Raw genomic sequence first — 13,551 nt, 5'->3', positions numbered from 1 at the left:
TTCTATATGCGAATTTTTAAGCACTAGCGCTTAAAGTTCAAATTTCCAAGATATAAAATCTTGAATTTGGATTTTCTAAGCTTATACGCTTAAATTCGAACTTTGGAATTAAATTTGAGAATTGTCTTCTAGTTTTGAGTTTTTTAAGCATTTGCGCTTAAATCCAAGTTTTGCAAGATATAAACTCTTGGAATTGGATTTTTAAGTTTAACGCTTAGAATTCGAAACTAGAAAGTTTGCATACCATCTTGATAGCGTTCTAAACATTTCAAGTTCGTGTGGCTTTGAAATTTGTAGTGCTACTATTTTAAAGTCGTAGTCGTTGTATCTTGGGAAACGAATTGCCAACAACCGTGAGCACCGGGGCGGGGCAATATCGTTTTAAGGAAAAAGAGTCAAACTCTTGCCTCGACTATTTTCTCCTAGCCATTTGGTTCACCCATTTCTATCCCGAGATTTCCCAAGACAAATTAAAGAATACCATACCAACATTTCCTGCAGAAGAAACTGAAGTATTTATTATTGAATTTCTTCCTAGATTTTTTGAATTTAACATGTCTATGACAATACTTGTATATTTCGCAGCCAATACTCAAGGTGATAGCTGATGGTAGTTCGGAAATCATTGTCAACGAAAGTGGGTCTTGCCTTATTCAAGACCTCGTATCAATAGGCTCTATACGAGAGAGCGCACGGCGAATTCTGGCAAAAATAATGTCAGATGTATATAGTCTGTCTAAGAAACAATTCGGGTACGTAGACATAGATGCACACACGTTTCCTTTTCATATCCCAGTTACAAATTTGCATATAAAATCCAACATTTTACTGGTTTCAGGCATCGGCTAGTGGAGCATGTAATAGGATTTGAGAGGCCAGGTCTGATACAAGATATACTATTTGGACTGACAGGGGCTTTGTGTATCCTGTCGAAGGACGAATATGCCAGCAATGTAGTAAAGAAATTGATGGAGGCATCCGAACGAAAATTCGCCCCTCAAATAATCGATGAAATAATCAGTAGTCCTGACTTATTGAGTATCGTAGTAGATCCTTGTGGCAACTCTGTTCTCCAAACAGCTAAGAAATGCTCTAAGGTGCCAATAATGGTGCTCATCTTTATTTCTTTATTTACAGTCTAGCTAGCTCCAAAAAACAAACTTTAAAGTTAATACAACTTTATCCAATCTTGCAGGGAACCGTTCGCAAGACTTTGAATGATCTGATTTGCCAACACTCAGAACTGCTAAACAAGGAATGAAATAGAAATCACATCATCGAGAAATTTGGATCCCTTTCTGCTCGGAAACTCCATCCTCGCTTTGCACATGACCTCTTTGTTTGTTTATTTTTGTGTTCTTAGGGCGTGGTTTGAAGATTGAATGAATAACTTCCTGGTTACTTAGGTTTTTCTTCTGTCTTTGTTCCATCCCATCTCAAGATAGATTATCTATCTCAATTATTTGATTATTTTTCCAGAGTTTAGATGTAATCTAATGAAAATTTTCAGAGTATAGGAATAATCTAATGGAACTTTTACTCCAAGATACATGAAATCAAGTGTGTACTAATTTTCTCCATATATGAAGTGTGTGTTGAGTTGGCTATAGGCTTGTTAACGAAGTATATTCTCAATTATATGTCGGCTGTTGATTAGCAGAGGTTTTGGCAGTCTATGAGTTTTTAATAGTTAGTGGGATATTCTCAATTATATGTCGGCTGTTGGTGCAAATGGTATTTTGGTTGATTTTCCAAAATGGATTTTCTTAGTTATGTTGGCCTCTTACCGTATCAAGAAAGCAGCCAATTTTATCAACAAGACACTTCTATTATCATGAAACTTGCAATCAATTCAAGTATTCTTTTGACACCGCTCATATAGGTCTGTTCGGTGTGTCACTGACATACGAAAAAAAGAAATTTTTAAAGCCTTGCTGCTTAAAGTTACCACAAATAGATGGGAAAAACCCATTGTAGCTACACCCCATGTTTATAGTTGTCGTCAACATGACAATACCACCATCTGTATTTTTGGACCATCGGATGTGGGAAATATGGGATGTAGTGAACTGAGACTTGCTGGTAGCGTTGCCTAGAACTATAGTGGAGCAGTATCACTGGAGATTTTCTTTTCATCAGGTGCAGAAATTCCACTTCTCACAAGAAGATAAGGAACTTAGTGAGTGGAGAAGTTATTATGTGTTGACTGTTCTGTGTCATTCCATTCCTTCAAAAACTTCTGTTTGTTCACTTCTGACCACCATTCTGCTTCATGTCCTCATAGAAAGGGGTGTAAAAGTGACGTGGAAGTACACCTTTTCTTTTTGCCATTTCATGGTTCGCTAACCGTGATAGTTCTGCACTTAGCTGATATGTTCCTGCACTCATAAAATTTTCAAAAGCTGAGAATGGAGTCCATTTGCTGTATTTGATTCTTCACAATTTCCATTTGGTTTCTCTCTTTGCAGCTACAAAACTTGAATTTGGACCAACATATGCATCTAAACAATTCATATTAGCATCACAATCATATCACTCTGAGTTTTTTGTTTTATTGTCATGAAACTGCTCGTAGACGAGAAGGAAGAGGAGTCGACAGAGATGGCTATGGATATTGCCATAGGAACTTCATTTGTTGCTCACATTAAAGTAACTATCTGCCATTGTTGAATTCGGGAGACTCAATATCTCCAAAAATAGATCCATTATTATGAAATAATGCAATATAATATATTTTTTTTACAGGTTTTAACTACCTAATGATGAAAATGGATCCATTATATGATCCAAAAAAAAGGATCCAGTACTGTCCATGCTAGTTCTTATGATGGCACTTGGTTTGATCTATACACGCTTACAACTTCAAGTAATTTTAGTTAAAACAGTAGTAGGAAGTTCTTGTTATTGGACTTTTTATTATTATCAACAAGTCAAAACAAAATGCAAGTGAGACTGGAACTTAGCTCCACTGGTCTCATCCGAAAACTCCCGTGTCAGCGGCTCGAGTTCAAGCCCTCCCACCTCCTAAATTAGGAATATCAAAAAAAAATGCAAGTAGTATTTAAATGATTATTTATCTTTCGAAATCTTATTACATTATAAACATGTAAACATTATATATGATTTTGCCACTTATAATTGATTATATATTCTACTAGTTTAATTTTGAAAAAAATAAAAAAATTGAATGCAACATGTGGTTCGAGGTTTCAATTTTTTAAATTCGATTCAGACCTATAAATTCTCGTTACGTGTTGGTTTTCAATTCCCTTATTTTAAAATTTTAAGTTATTTTAGAATTTAATCAAAACTTTTATAATTTGTTTGATTCTTATTATAAAATAGGGAAATATTATAGCTAAATTTTATAATTAGTTTGATTCTTATTATAAAATAGGGAAATATTATAGCTACGAAAAGTTACATTAGTGTATTTTGTTCGAGAAAATAGAAAAATCCTCCAACAAAAAATAAAAGATGCCATTGCCTATTGCAGTCTTGCTCACAAGAAAAGGCCTAGGCCCAGATTTGTTTATCCGGACATTGGCCCATTTTGAGAACTTAAATGATCCATGTCATATTTTAGCATTCAAAAAAATTTTACCGCGTAAAGAATAAAATATATATAAAAAAGATCTCGCGCGCCTCAACAAACCCCAATTCAGTCCTATCAACTAGGGCTCCGAAATTCCTTTCCTTATGGACTCTTCTACTGATCAGGTTCTAGCACCAGTGGAAATCCAACGCTCAGAAGAGGAAGAGGACCCGTTCCTCAAATTTATCGATTACACCAAATCGACTCTGTTGCCTTGCAATCAAAACTCAGCTGAATTGGAAGAAGAGCCGACGGATGTGCCAGGGTGGAGCTGGATTGTGAAGCGAATCCTCAAAACTTGTGTCGCATATCCCACTGGAGTCACCCCTGCGATTCTCCTGACTGAGGTTTATCAGGTATTGCTGTATTGGTCATCTACAATTTCGTCTTTTCTGAGCAACAAATACCAACCAAATGCTGATGCTAGTGTTTCTCGAAGATAACGTGTTTTACAAATTTAAACGCATGGAGACTCACACTCTTTATAGTCTATACATTGGGCATGAATGCATGTATACAGGCTTGGAATGAGAAGAATAGAGGTGGAGCTCCTAGAAAACAGTCTGGACGTATGATCAAGTTGAGGAGGAAGCATAAGAGGGCGAAGCTCCCGAACACCGTGACAATTGATTCAGTTTACGAGAAAAAGTTCTTATCCTTGAACAGCGTAATTGAAGCTGTTATACTTGAAGCCTTTATTCTTCCCGGTATGAAAAGCCTTTCTCTGCAGTTTCAGTTTGTGTATAGTATATGGAAGAAAAAGAAAAAATCAATGTATCATCTCCACCTTTATTTCTGTTTAGATGGCATTGAAAGATCTAGACTTATTGAATGTTGATGTTTTAGCTCGTTGGGTAATTTAATCCCATTTTGGGAGATCTTGGTTGCTTCAGTTTGATTAACTCAAAATTGAATATTACATTTTTACAGGGACAAGTATCATCATGCTTACCTTGGGGGATATTTGGAGCTCCAACACCATAGATCTATATCTTCACAGCAGGTTTCATCACAAATCCTATTTATGAAATCATTGTTTTTGTTGAATCAGCTGTTATTTATCCCATCTCAGAGCCTTTTAACTCATTTACAGGAATTTCCCTTATAAAAAATATGTAGACTGGTTTACATATGATGTTGGATGATTTTCTAGCACTCCAATTTTACATATGGCAAATCATATTTACTTTTATCGATATTCGTCCATCCAACTCCAAAACACACAGGTTTAAAAACATTGCTGATTCCAAAAATGGGATTATGAAGGAAGGCCGTGAAATTATCTTAACTGGATGTCGTCTTCGGGCTGCCTTGGGGTTTACACGCCTTTTGCCAACCGAATATCTTGTTGTGTTGTTAGATGAGGTATCCCTGGCTCTCAATGTTTTGCACATCATGCGACAAAAGTTCTGACATTTCATGTTTTAGTCATAGAGCAATAATGAAACCAGTACCTCATTGGCTACTTTTAATTGCAATTCAATGATTTTGTTTCCTAATTCAATTACATGATTCCTGTTATGGGACTATCTTTTATTTTCTGATGCAGGATGAAGATGATGATGCCATGCTTATTGGAGCACAGTTTTGTTCTGACTCTTTTTCTTCAATTTCTCTCGACGCAGTGAAGGAAGGAGTAAATTATTCATTATATACAAGGTATTATACCATTTCTCTCACGTGTTTCTGTTGAACCGAATTGATTCTGTTCTGGTTGGCTCTTCCAGTTTCGATTAATTGGTTCTGTCAGGTCTTTCCCCGGGTTATAAAGAGAGCCTTTGGCACTATTTCGCTGCTCCATTTTGTCTTCCTTCAAGAAGTTTTGTAGAATATATGAGCTCCGAATCTTTTTTTATAAAGTACTATTTAACATGATCAATATTGGTTCTTAACATTCAGTAAGAGGAGAATGAACAAGCTCGATTTTGCAACTTTTGCGGTTCTGTGGTATATTTTCCATGGTATGTCACCGTTTTCTTGGTTTTGAACAGAATTGAACATATAGGATCACTGGAAACTCAGGGGAGATCTGATAATTTGCAAAGGAAACAAATAACTCTTGTAGACAATGATGGCGTGAGATTAAAATTCTTACTCTGGGGAGAGCAGACTGCAGTTGCCGATCTACTCAGGTATAATTGGTCCTTCATTTTTTATTTTTCTTTATATTTTTAATACGCTTATTTTTGTTGAACTTACATCTAATTGCATTACTGCTATGCAGTGTGGGAAGTATGCTTGCCATTGACAAACCATTTATTGCAAGTCCTATCGATAGTTCTCTTGATGCATGCAATGAAATTTGTCTGGAATATGGTAGTGCAACCCAGCTGTATTTGGTGCCTCTTATTCAGCATAAAGGACAAGTAACTAATGCTTAATTAATCAATGATTTTAGTTATGATTCTTTTAGAGTGTTATGACAAAAATCCACTCCATTTTTTCAGGTATGTCTTCCATTGACACAGAGCCATTATCAAGGATCAGGATTGTTAAGCGCATCAAATCTGACTCAGGGACCTATTGTTTCTCAAGTGACATTACCTTGTGATTCTCAAGGGTCAATCGACTTTAGAAATTATCCCTTTCGAGTAAGCTCGACTCTCTCTGAACTATCAAGTACTTGATACAGCCTTTTGCTCTATAAAGTAAAAGTTCAAAATCAATTATTCTTCTCTTTCTAGAACTTGATAATCTGATGTAAAGATTTGTTGCTTGATTAATTCATTTATAGCATGATGAAAGGTTTGATTGTTGACTTCCCATTATCAGAATGACCCTATGGCTTATAAATTTGTCAATGTTACCGTACATGCAATCCCATAAATTCATTGTTTTTTTCTGGGTATAATGGATCAATATTTTTTGTAATCTAAACTTTCAATTGTTAGGATTTCTAAACTTCTTATCTGCGTCCTATATGTTCAAAGTCTTTCAGTCATATGTTGTAGATCTAGGTGACAAGATGACTGGCGTAAGCCTCTATGGCATTGTGAGAGACATAAATAAAAATTCAGAGTCCAGGTTTTCTTTGAAGATTGAAGATGCAACTGGAGCAATATGGGTAAAGCTATATTTCATTAGATATTGGTATGTAAAAATTTTTGCAATTTGCATGTGCATTATATGTGTGATGTTACCCACTTACCCTTATAATCTATTATAGCGGATCAATAAAATTTGAATGTTTACTAGATATGTTTAACGTTCTGCTATATGGTATATAGTCTTATCTGAAACATGAAGTCCATGTATATGAATGCATCCATAAAGTATTTTGCAGAATTGCAAGATTTTTTCTCTTAAAGTGACACAAATGCCACTCTGGTTTTAAAAACAAGATTAGTATCCTTTAGGAGCAAAAGAATTCTCGTGCTTCTGAACATTAGGAGGACTGGAGGAACAAGAAACACTAAAATTAGTCATTAACATAGTTACAAATTTGTTCAGCATTTAGTGGTAGCGTGGTGTTTGAAAAGAAACGCACTTTGAGACGGATGATGAGATTTGTGGTGTAGTTGATATAAGGAAGGGAATTAGTACTTGAAACTTTAAACTGCGTGCATCTACCATAAGATGTCTGATCGTACACTCGCTGAAGTTGCCAAAAGAGATGAATGACCTTTTTTCCCCATAATTGTCCTTAGGTCACTGGGGAGATTAGGGGTTGGTCATGCAGTCTACATATCTGGTTTAAGCTCTTCAATGACTCGTCGGAAAAGGTAACTGTGTGCTGACTGCATTTTGAGTCATGAAAGTACTGGTAATATTTAAATATTTTTTTTCATTTTCTGTATTTCGTTGTTTTTTCTTTTGGTTTATTCCATTTCAAAAGTTTATATTCATCAAAATTTGTGCCATGACTATTTTTTGATCAGGCTTGAGTTGGTATGGCATGAGAATGACACTGAAGCCTCAGTCATCGATACAAGTTGCTTGCTAGCTTTTCTTAATTCATCTTGTCTCCACAAATTATCGCGTCTTTCTGATTTATCTCTCCACACGAGTGGTGCACAGGTTTGTGACCTTCATTTGTATTTAGCAGTAATCAATCTCAGTGTACATTGAAAAGTTGCTGTTTTATTCTTCACTAGGAAAATTTCATTTCGACCGCAGCAGTTACTTTTGGTTACAGATGGTTTCTTATGACGATATTTTTCCCAGGAAGCATAAGGCTGATAAACAAGTTTGCTCAATAAAGTTTGGTTTTGGTGGTGCTAGATTAGGTTTCTTGGTTATTTTTGGAAGACTTAAACTATGCCGGTGATACTTTGCTTAGGTCTTATCCACTTGTTTTAAAGCATAACATTGATTTGGTCCCTGGTCTTGGCGTTTAAGTTGATCTCAGATCATTTTTTTCCCAATTACCATTCAGGTATGTCGAGTATGGATAGATCAAATTGAGCATTGTCACATAAACACAAGATTTATGCACGTCCCTTGCGGTCATCTTGTTGACTTAACATCGAGTGGAGATCTTGAATGCAAATTCTGCTGCCATATTCGCAATGCTGAAGTACAACGAACCTTCCATTTAAAAATTACCCTTGCAGATGATACCACAAGGTTATTTGCTTGGTGTATTGGTAGGACTGCTGCTGAGTTGCTGCAGATAACTCCAGATGAGTTCTATGAACTTCCTGATGTAAGATCAAATAAATGTTACGCATTTTCACCCTTCTTATAAATTCAATAAGAGGTGTAATGGAGGACAAGAAAACATAGCTTAACATGTTTTTTTAATGCAATTATATGAATTTCAAGTACTATCATGGAAAACCAAAGAATAGAGTTGACATTCGATTTAAACTAGCTTTTCTTTTCAATTTCTTTTGAGGCTGTATAATCGAAAAAGGGTTTTTTCAGTGTTTATTTTGTTATTTTGCTTTGATGCTGAATCAAGTAACGTGCATAGCATGTTATGGGTATGCCGTTTGGCAAAACTTCCCAGATGGGTGCTCTTACTAAGAAATCTTTTGTTTTCCCCGGTATTGCTATCCTTCAGGAAGAACAAATTATGTATCCTTCTGCACTTGGGAAGGAAAAGTTTATTGTAACAATCGTGAATTGTGGAAGGCAGCAGGGCCACGGTGGATTGGCTGAGCTAGACTCTGACAAGGTGGATTGGGAAGTCACTTCTGCAATGAAATGTGAATGAAAGATGCTTGTCTTACGAGGTAGTCCTGATGTTAAGTTTTAAATCCAGGTATGTAATGGACAGAGAAAGAGTAGTCGGTCTAAAAAAATGCGTAAATTTTTCGAAATTTATTCTTTTCATTTCCATTTGTCATGAATAATGCAATGGCATCCTGTTATCTTATAACTCAGAGTTGAAGGGCATTTCTTGATTCCACAAGGGGGTTGTGGTTTTACCGAAATTTTGATGCTAATGATTATAATTAAGCGATAGCAAATGCTTTCTAATAGAAAATAATACCGTCCTTTTGTGCTTGGATTTCATGGAAGCGAACTTGTAAGTTAATGTGTTGAGGATTGAATAGATCGTCTCAACATTTGAAATATTTTAAATTATTTTGGTCATTTTTTTTGTCTATATCGAATCAGTGGAATAGTTGTGATTGCTCTCTTTTTTAACATTGAGCAATTAGACGAGTTCAGTTTGAGCAAAAATGTCTAAACTATTTCTCAAATAAAAACTGATTTTGTATATAATTGTGATCTGTGCAAGCAAAGTGTGTTCGGTCATAAGGACATGAAACTTTAACACGTACTACAAACTCACCTTAGTACATTTGCCAGTCCTATTTTATTTGGTCGAAACAAACATTCATGTCAAGAAAATATGTACGAGGCATGCTACTATTTAGTAATTATACTTGGTGCAAAGATCAAAAGTTTGTTTATTCGTTCGTGTAAACGACACCAGAAAGTAACAAAGACATGAAACTTCAACTTATATTACAAACTCGATTTGGTGTACTTGTTAGTCTTATTATATTTTGTCAATCAACAAAAATATAAAGATAGTTACAAATTACACAATATGGACAACAAGTGGATTTGTTCAGCTGAGTAAATAGTAGAGATTGTAGAGTAGAAAAAGACATCAAACTTTAACATATATTACAAATTATTGCATTTTCTAGTTAAATTGTACTTCATCGAACGAGCATTCATCATTTTTAAAGAAAGAAATCTTCAATATGTTGTGAATATAGCCCATGTTAAAGGGTGTGTAATTGTAGATAAATCAATACCTTTAAATAGAGTTGATTAGTAATTTCCATTCATTTAGTCAACGTGACGCAAGACCCCCAAAAACAAAGAGAACAAATTCCTTTCACTCTCCACCAATCAATCTTCCATTTTTTTTCCATTTATTTTCGAATGTTAAACAAACTCTAAAAATAAATTACACTATAAAGTATTTTATATTGCTTATTATTTTTTGTTATTACATGTTATAATATCTCAAGATCGATTTTTGGCCTCTCACTTTTCCCATTTCGGTTTACCATTTAAAAAAGCCATGGGGAGGTCTAATCTTTTAATGCATGCAAGTCTTTCTTTACTCGATGGTTAGGTATCACCGGGATTCCACCGAGTAGTAGTTATTCTATCAACGACTCCCATTCACTTCAATTTTGCTACAGAAGAGAACGAGTTGGGAAAACTCTCTTTTCAACGCATTTTCAATTTCAAGATCTTGTTTTTGCTCAGAACCTGCGATGGGTTCTTCGTCAATCGCTTCAGCATTTGCTTCTTGCTGTTCAGAGGACACCTTCTCGAGGAGGCTAGACGTTTTTTGATTGGATTCTCGAGTAATACCTTGTTTTTTTGATCGATTGGTGGGGTTCTCTTTCAATTCAGAGTAATCAAGTGGGCAGTGGATGATGGAAGTTTGTTGATCGAATTTTTAGTCTGGGTTTTTCTTCCTTTTCGTTTTCTTTTTGTTTTTTGGTTCTTGGACCCGAGAAATTTGGGTAGCGATGGAGGAGTTGCAAGAACAGAGGTACGTATGCAAGATATGCGGCAAAAGTTGCGTCAGTGGGAAGTCACTTGGAGGTCACATGAGGGTTCATTTAGCCCAGATTTCAGCATCAAAGAAAGCAGCAGAATCAAAAGTAGCAATTGGAATGGATTCTGAATCCGGGTTTGATCAAAATGGTGGTTTTCAACTCAAAAAACCCTCCAATGATCATTCAAACAGTTCCTTTCTGAGCGTAGAAGACGTCAAGAATTGCCGCAGTAACACCGATTATGGAGAGAGTTGTCTAAGTAAAAGCTATGAATTAAGAGATAATCCTAAGAAATCTTGCGGAATTTCCAATCCGAAATGCGGCATTTCAAGAAAGGCAGCCTGTAAAGTGTGCGACAAACGGTTTCCATCACTGAGAGCTCTGTCAGGTCACATGAGATTCCATTCAACGAAGCGTAAAGGCCTGCATCAGTGCAAGACGTGTGGGAAAGCATTTGATTCGATCAGAGCCATGTTTGGTCACATGAAGAGCCACTCCAAGAAATCATCAAGGGCTCGCGGCGAATCATCTGATAATTCATTAGACTTGGGGAGTTTATGCACTGTTCGTAAAAAACGGTCAAGGGTCAGGTATAAGATTGAAGCAAATCCAGAGGTGTCCAGTTTAAATGCATCGTCCTCTGCAGTTTCCGAGTTTGAGGAGGAGCAGGATGCAGCTGTCTGCTTATTGATGCTGTCCATAGGTGTCACCGAGTCTTCTTATCATGATTCTGTATATTTTGGAGCAGGATCATTCAAGAAAAGTAGGGAAATTAATGGAACTGATGGAAGTTTTGTTTGTGATGGTGATAAGTCTTCAAATAGTCTTACAACTGAGAAACTTGATTGTTGCACTTCCGGTTGTGAAGCTACATTTTCTAAAAATGAGTCAGAATTTGATGGTCTTGGATCTATCAAAACACCTAAAATGCTAGAGGGTTCTTCTGTGCCCATCAAATTTGCAGAATCGGAAAAGGATCTGATACTGGAAGCCCGGATTCAAGAAACTGATTCAGAATCCTTGAAATCCATGTCTTGCAAGAAAGCAAAACTTTCTGTACATGAAATGGAAAATAATTCTCCTCAGAATGGCGCTAGTAATCTCGAAATCTCAAAGGATTCTGAGAAGAAGCATGAGAACAGGCAAAAAATGTTTGACAAGAACTTTAAATCTCACCAAGCCGTTGGAAGCCACAGAGCGAGGCATAGACTGTGCAGTAACATCTCCTCAGGGGACACAAATGCTAGCCAGTTATCTGCAAATGAAGATTGTATCAAGCAAGTTGATCAGGTTGAATATAATGGCATTCGATTAGTGCAAGGAACTCAGGATTACCAGTGTTCGACATGCTTCAAGTTCTTTGGTTCGGGTCAAGCTTTGGGTGGCCATAAAAGGGCTCATTATGCTGCATTTGCTGAAAGCAAAACCAAAGAGAGTACCGCAGGAAATCAACAATTTGGAATTGTTGACAATTTCATTGATCTTAACGTTCCTTTAACTTCTGATGAAGGAACAAATGGCCATGGTAGGCTCAATCTATGGCGGGTCGAGAGGGGTCATGAGCACGAAGCGCTAGTGCTCACTAACTGAGAAGATTGCTCAATCGTTTCTCTGTGAAGCGACTTCGTACAAGTTAGTTGGCTAAATTTCAATACAGAGTTATACCTGGAGATATTTTCTACAGATTTGTTGCTTTGTGCATTGATGTCCTTGTTTTCTTAGTTTCTTTTAGTCTGGAATAGACAATGTATAGTAAACAATGATGCATTTCGAATTACCAGCTCTGATTAAATTTTTAAAAACAATTTACTTGCAAAAATTTACTGAGAGTGAGAGAGCTTAAGATTCAAGAATCATCACCATGCAGCTTGAAGGACTTTTGAAACTTAAAAAGTGGCAATATTTTCTACTTGGAGAAATGTAGTGGAGCAATCATATCTTTATACTTTATCTATTTTTCTTAGAAATGTTAATTTTATTAAACGTGTATTTCCAATCCTTACTGAGATGGAGGATGCATTGGTGGATTTCTTACAATCTATTAATCCCAATAGGGATCAAAAAAGATTGTACACATACGTGCACATGAATGCTAGTATATGATTACAGTTCCGAGTGGTGCGGTTTAGTCATTCCCTTGCTTAATAGTCGTTGGATCATATGCAAATTTTATGAATAATCTTTGTTTGACAACATTATTCGGGAGATTCATCCTGGTTAGTATATAAAAAGCAAGCTTTACATGGCAGCCAATTTCACTTTCATGTATCTCTTTCATTTTCCCTATCTCTGTACTTTTTCAACTATATTCTGGAATGGCAAAAAAGAAACTGNATCTTCATTTGGTTCTTTAAAGTAATTTTCTATGTTAGTTTAATATGTTAATTAATAGTGTACTTAACTTTTATTTGTGAGTTTTCTTTTTAACCCTTTCATTTGTTTTATATTTTGTCATGTTCATGGGGTTCTTTAAGTCATTTTTCATGTTGTTTAATATGAAAATTAATAGTGTACTTAACTCAATCAAATTAATTATTATTTTGATTTTACTTATAAATTTATCATAATGTTATACATTTAAAAAAATTGCTAATATTACTAACATCTATTTTATTTTATTTCATTATTATAAATATGTGACTTTTATTTGTAAACTTCCTATTTTACCGTTTTGTTTATTGTCATTTTTCATATTAGTTTAATATGATAATTAATAGTGTACTTAACTCAATCAAATTAATTATTATTTTGATTTACTTATAAATTTATCATAATGTTATACATTTAAAAAAATTGCTACTATTACTAACATCTATTTTATTTTATTTCTATTACTATTATAAATATGTGACTTTTATTTGTAAACTTCATATTTTATCGTTTTGTTTATTGTCATTTTTCATATTAGTTTAATATGATAATTAATAGTGTATTTAACTCAATCAAATTAATTATTATTTTTATTTTACTTTGTAA

At 35.2% G+C, this 13,551-nt stretch overlaps 3 protein-coding genes across 6 annotated transcripts in view; all 3 read left to right on the top strand.

Moving 5' to 3' along the window:
- The window catches only part of LOC140985527 (pumilio homolog 12-like), a 7,960-nt gene extending 6,404 nt beyond the window's left edge, over positions 1-1,556 (top strand). For both annotated transcript variants that reach the window (XM_073453363.1, XM_073453362.1), the window contains exons 3-5: positions 586-752; positions 839-1,097; positions 1,196-1,556. In XM_073453363.1, the coding sequence (XP_073309464.1) occupies positions 586-752; positions 839-1,097; positions 1,196-1,261 (492 nt within the window). In that variant the 3' untranslated portion in view covers positions 1,262-1,556. The remainder of the gene's footprint in view (positions 1-585; positions 753-838; positions 1,098-1,195) is intronic.
- Positions 1,557-3,646: 2,090 nt separating this feature from the next.
- LOC140985817 (uncharacterized) lies at positions 3,647-9,013 on the top strand. Of its 3 annotated transcripts, none has more exons than XM_073453756.1 (13): positions 3,647-3,951; positions 4,116-4,302; positions 4,526-4,598; positions 4,822-4,960; positions 5,145-5,254; positions 5,587-5,727; positions 5,820-5,961; positions 6,043-6,186; positions 6,534-6,685; positions 7,243-7,317; positions 7,474-7,612; positions 7,971-8,240; positions 8,601-9,013. In XM_073453756.1, exons 1-13 carry the CDS (start codon positions 3,700-3,702, stop codon positions 8,751-8,753), a joined length of 1,977 nt encoding a protein of 658 aa, XP_073309857.1. In that variant the 5' UTR covers positions 3,647-3,699; the 3' UTR covers positions 8,754-9,013. The 3 variants fall into 3 exon arrangements, with proteins under 3 accessions (XP_073309857.1, XP_073309859.1, XP_073309858.1); XM_073453758.1 differs by having other exon boundaries at positions 8,149-8,240; positions 8,601-8,740; XM_073453757.1 differs by having other exon boundaries at positions 3,816-3,951; positions 4,084-4,302.
- Positions 9,014-10,107: 1,094 nt separating this feature from the next.
- LOC140986733 (uncharacterized) lies at positions 10,108-12,351 on the top strand. Its single transcript, XM_073455063.1, has one exon. It carries the CDS (start codon positions 10,546-10,548, stop codon positions 12,163-12,165), a length of 1,620 nt encoding a protein of 539 aa, XP_073311164.1. The 5' UTR covers positions 10,108-10,545; the 3' UTR covers positions 12,166-12,351.
- The last annotated feature ends 1,200 nt before the right edge of the window (positions 12,352-13,551 follow it).

Source organism: Primulina huaijiensis, chromosome 10, assembly GCF_012295235.1.
Source record: "Primulina huaijiensis isolate GDHJ02 chromosome 10, ASM1229523v2, whole genome shotgun sequence".
Taxonomy (NCBI): Eukaryota; Viridiplantae; Streptophyta; class Magnoliopsida; order Lamiales; family Gesneriaceae; genus Primulina; species Primulina huaijiensis.
This window is presented reverse-complemented; position numbering and strand designations above follow the sequence as displayed.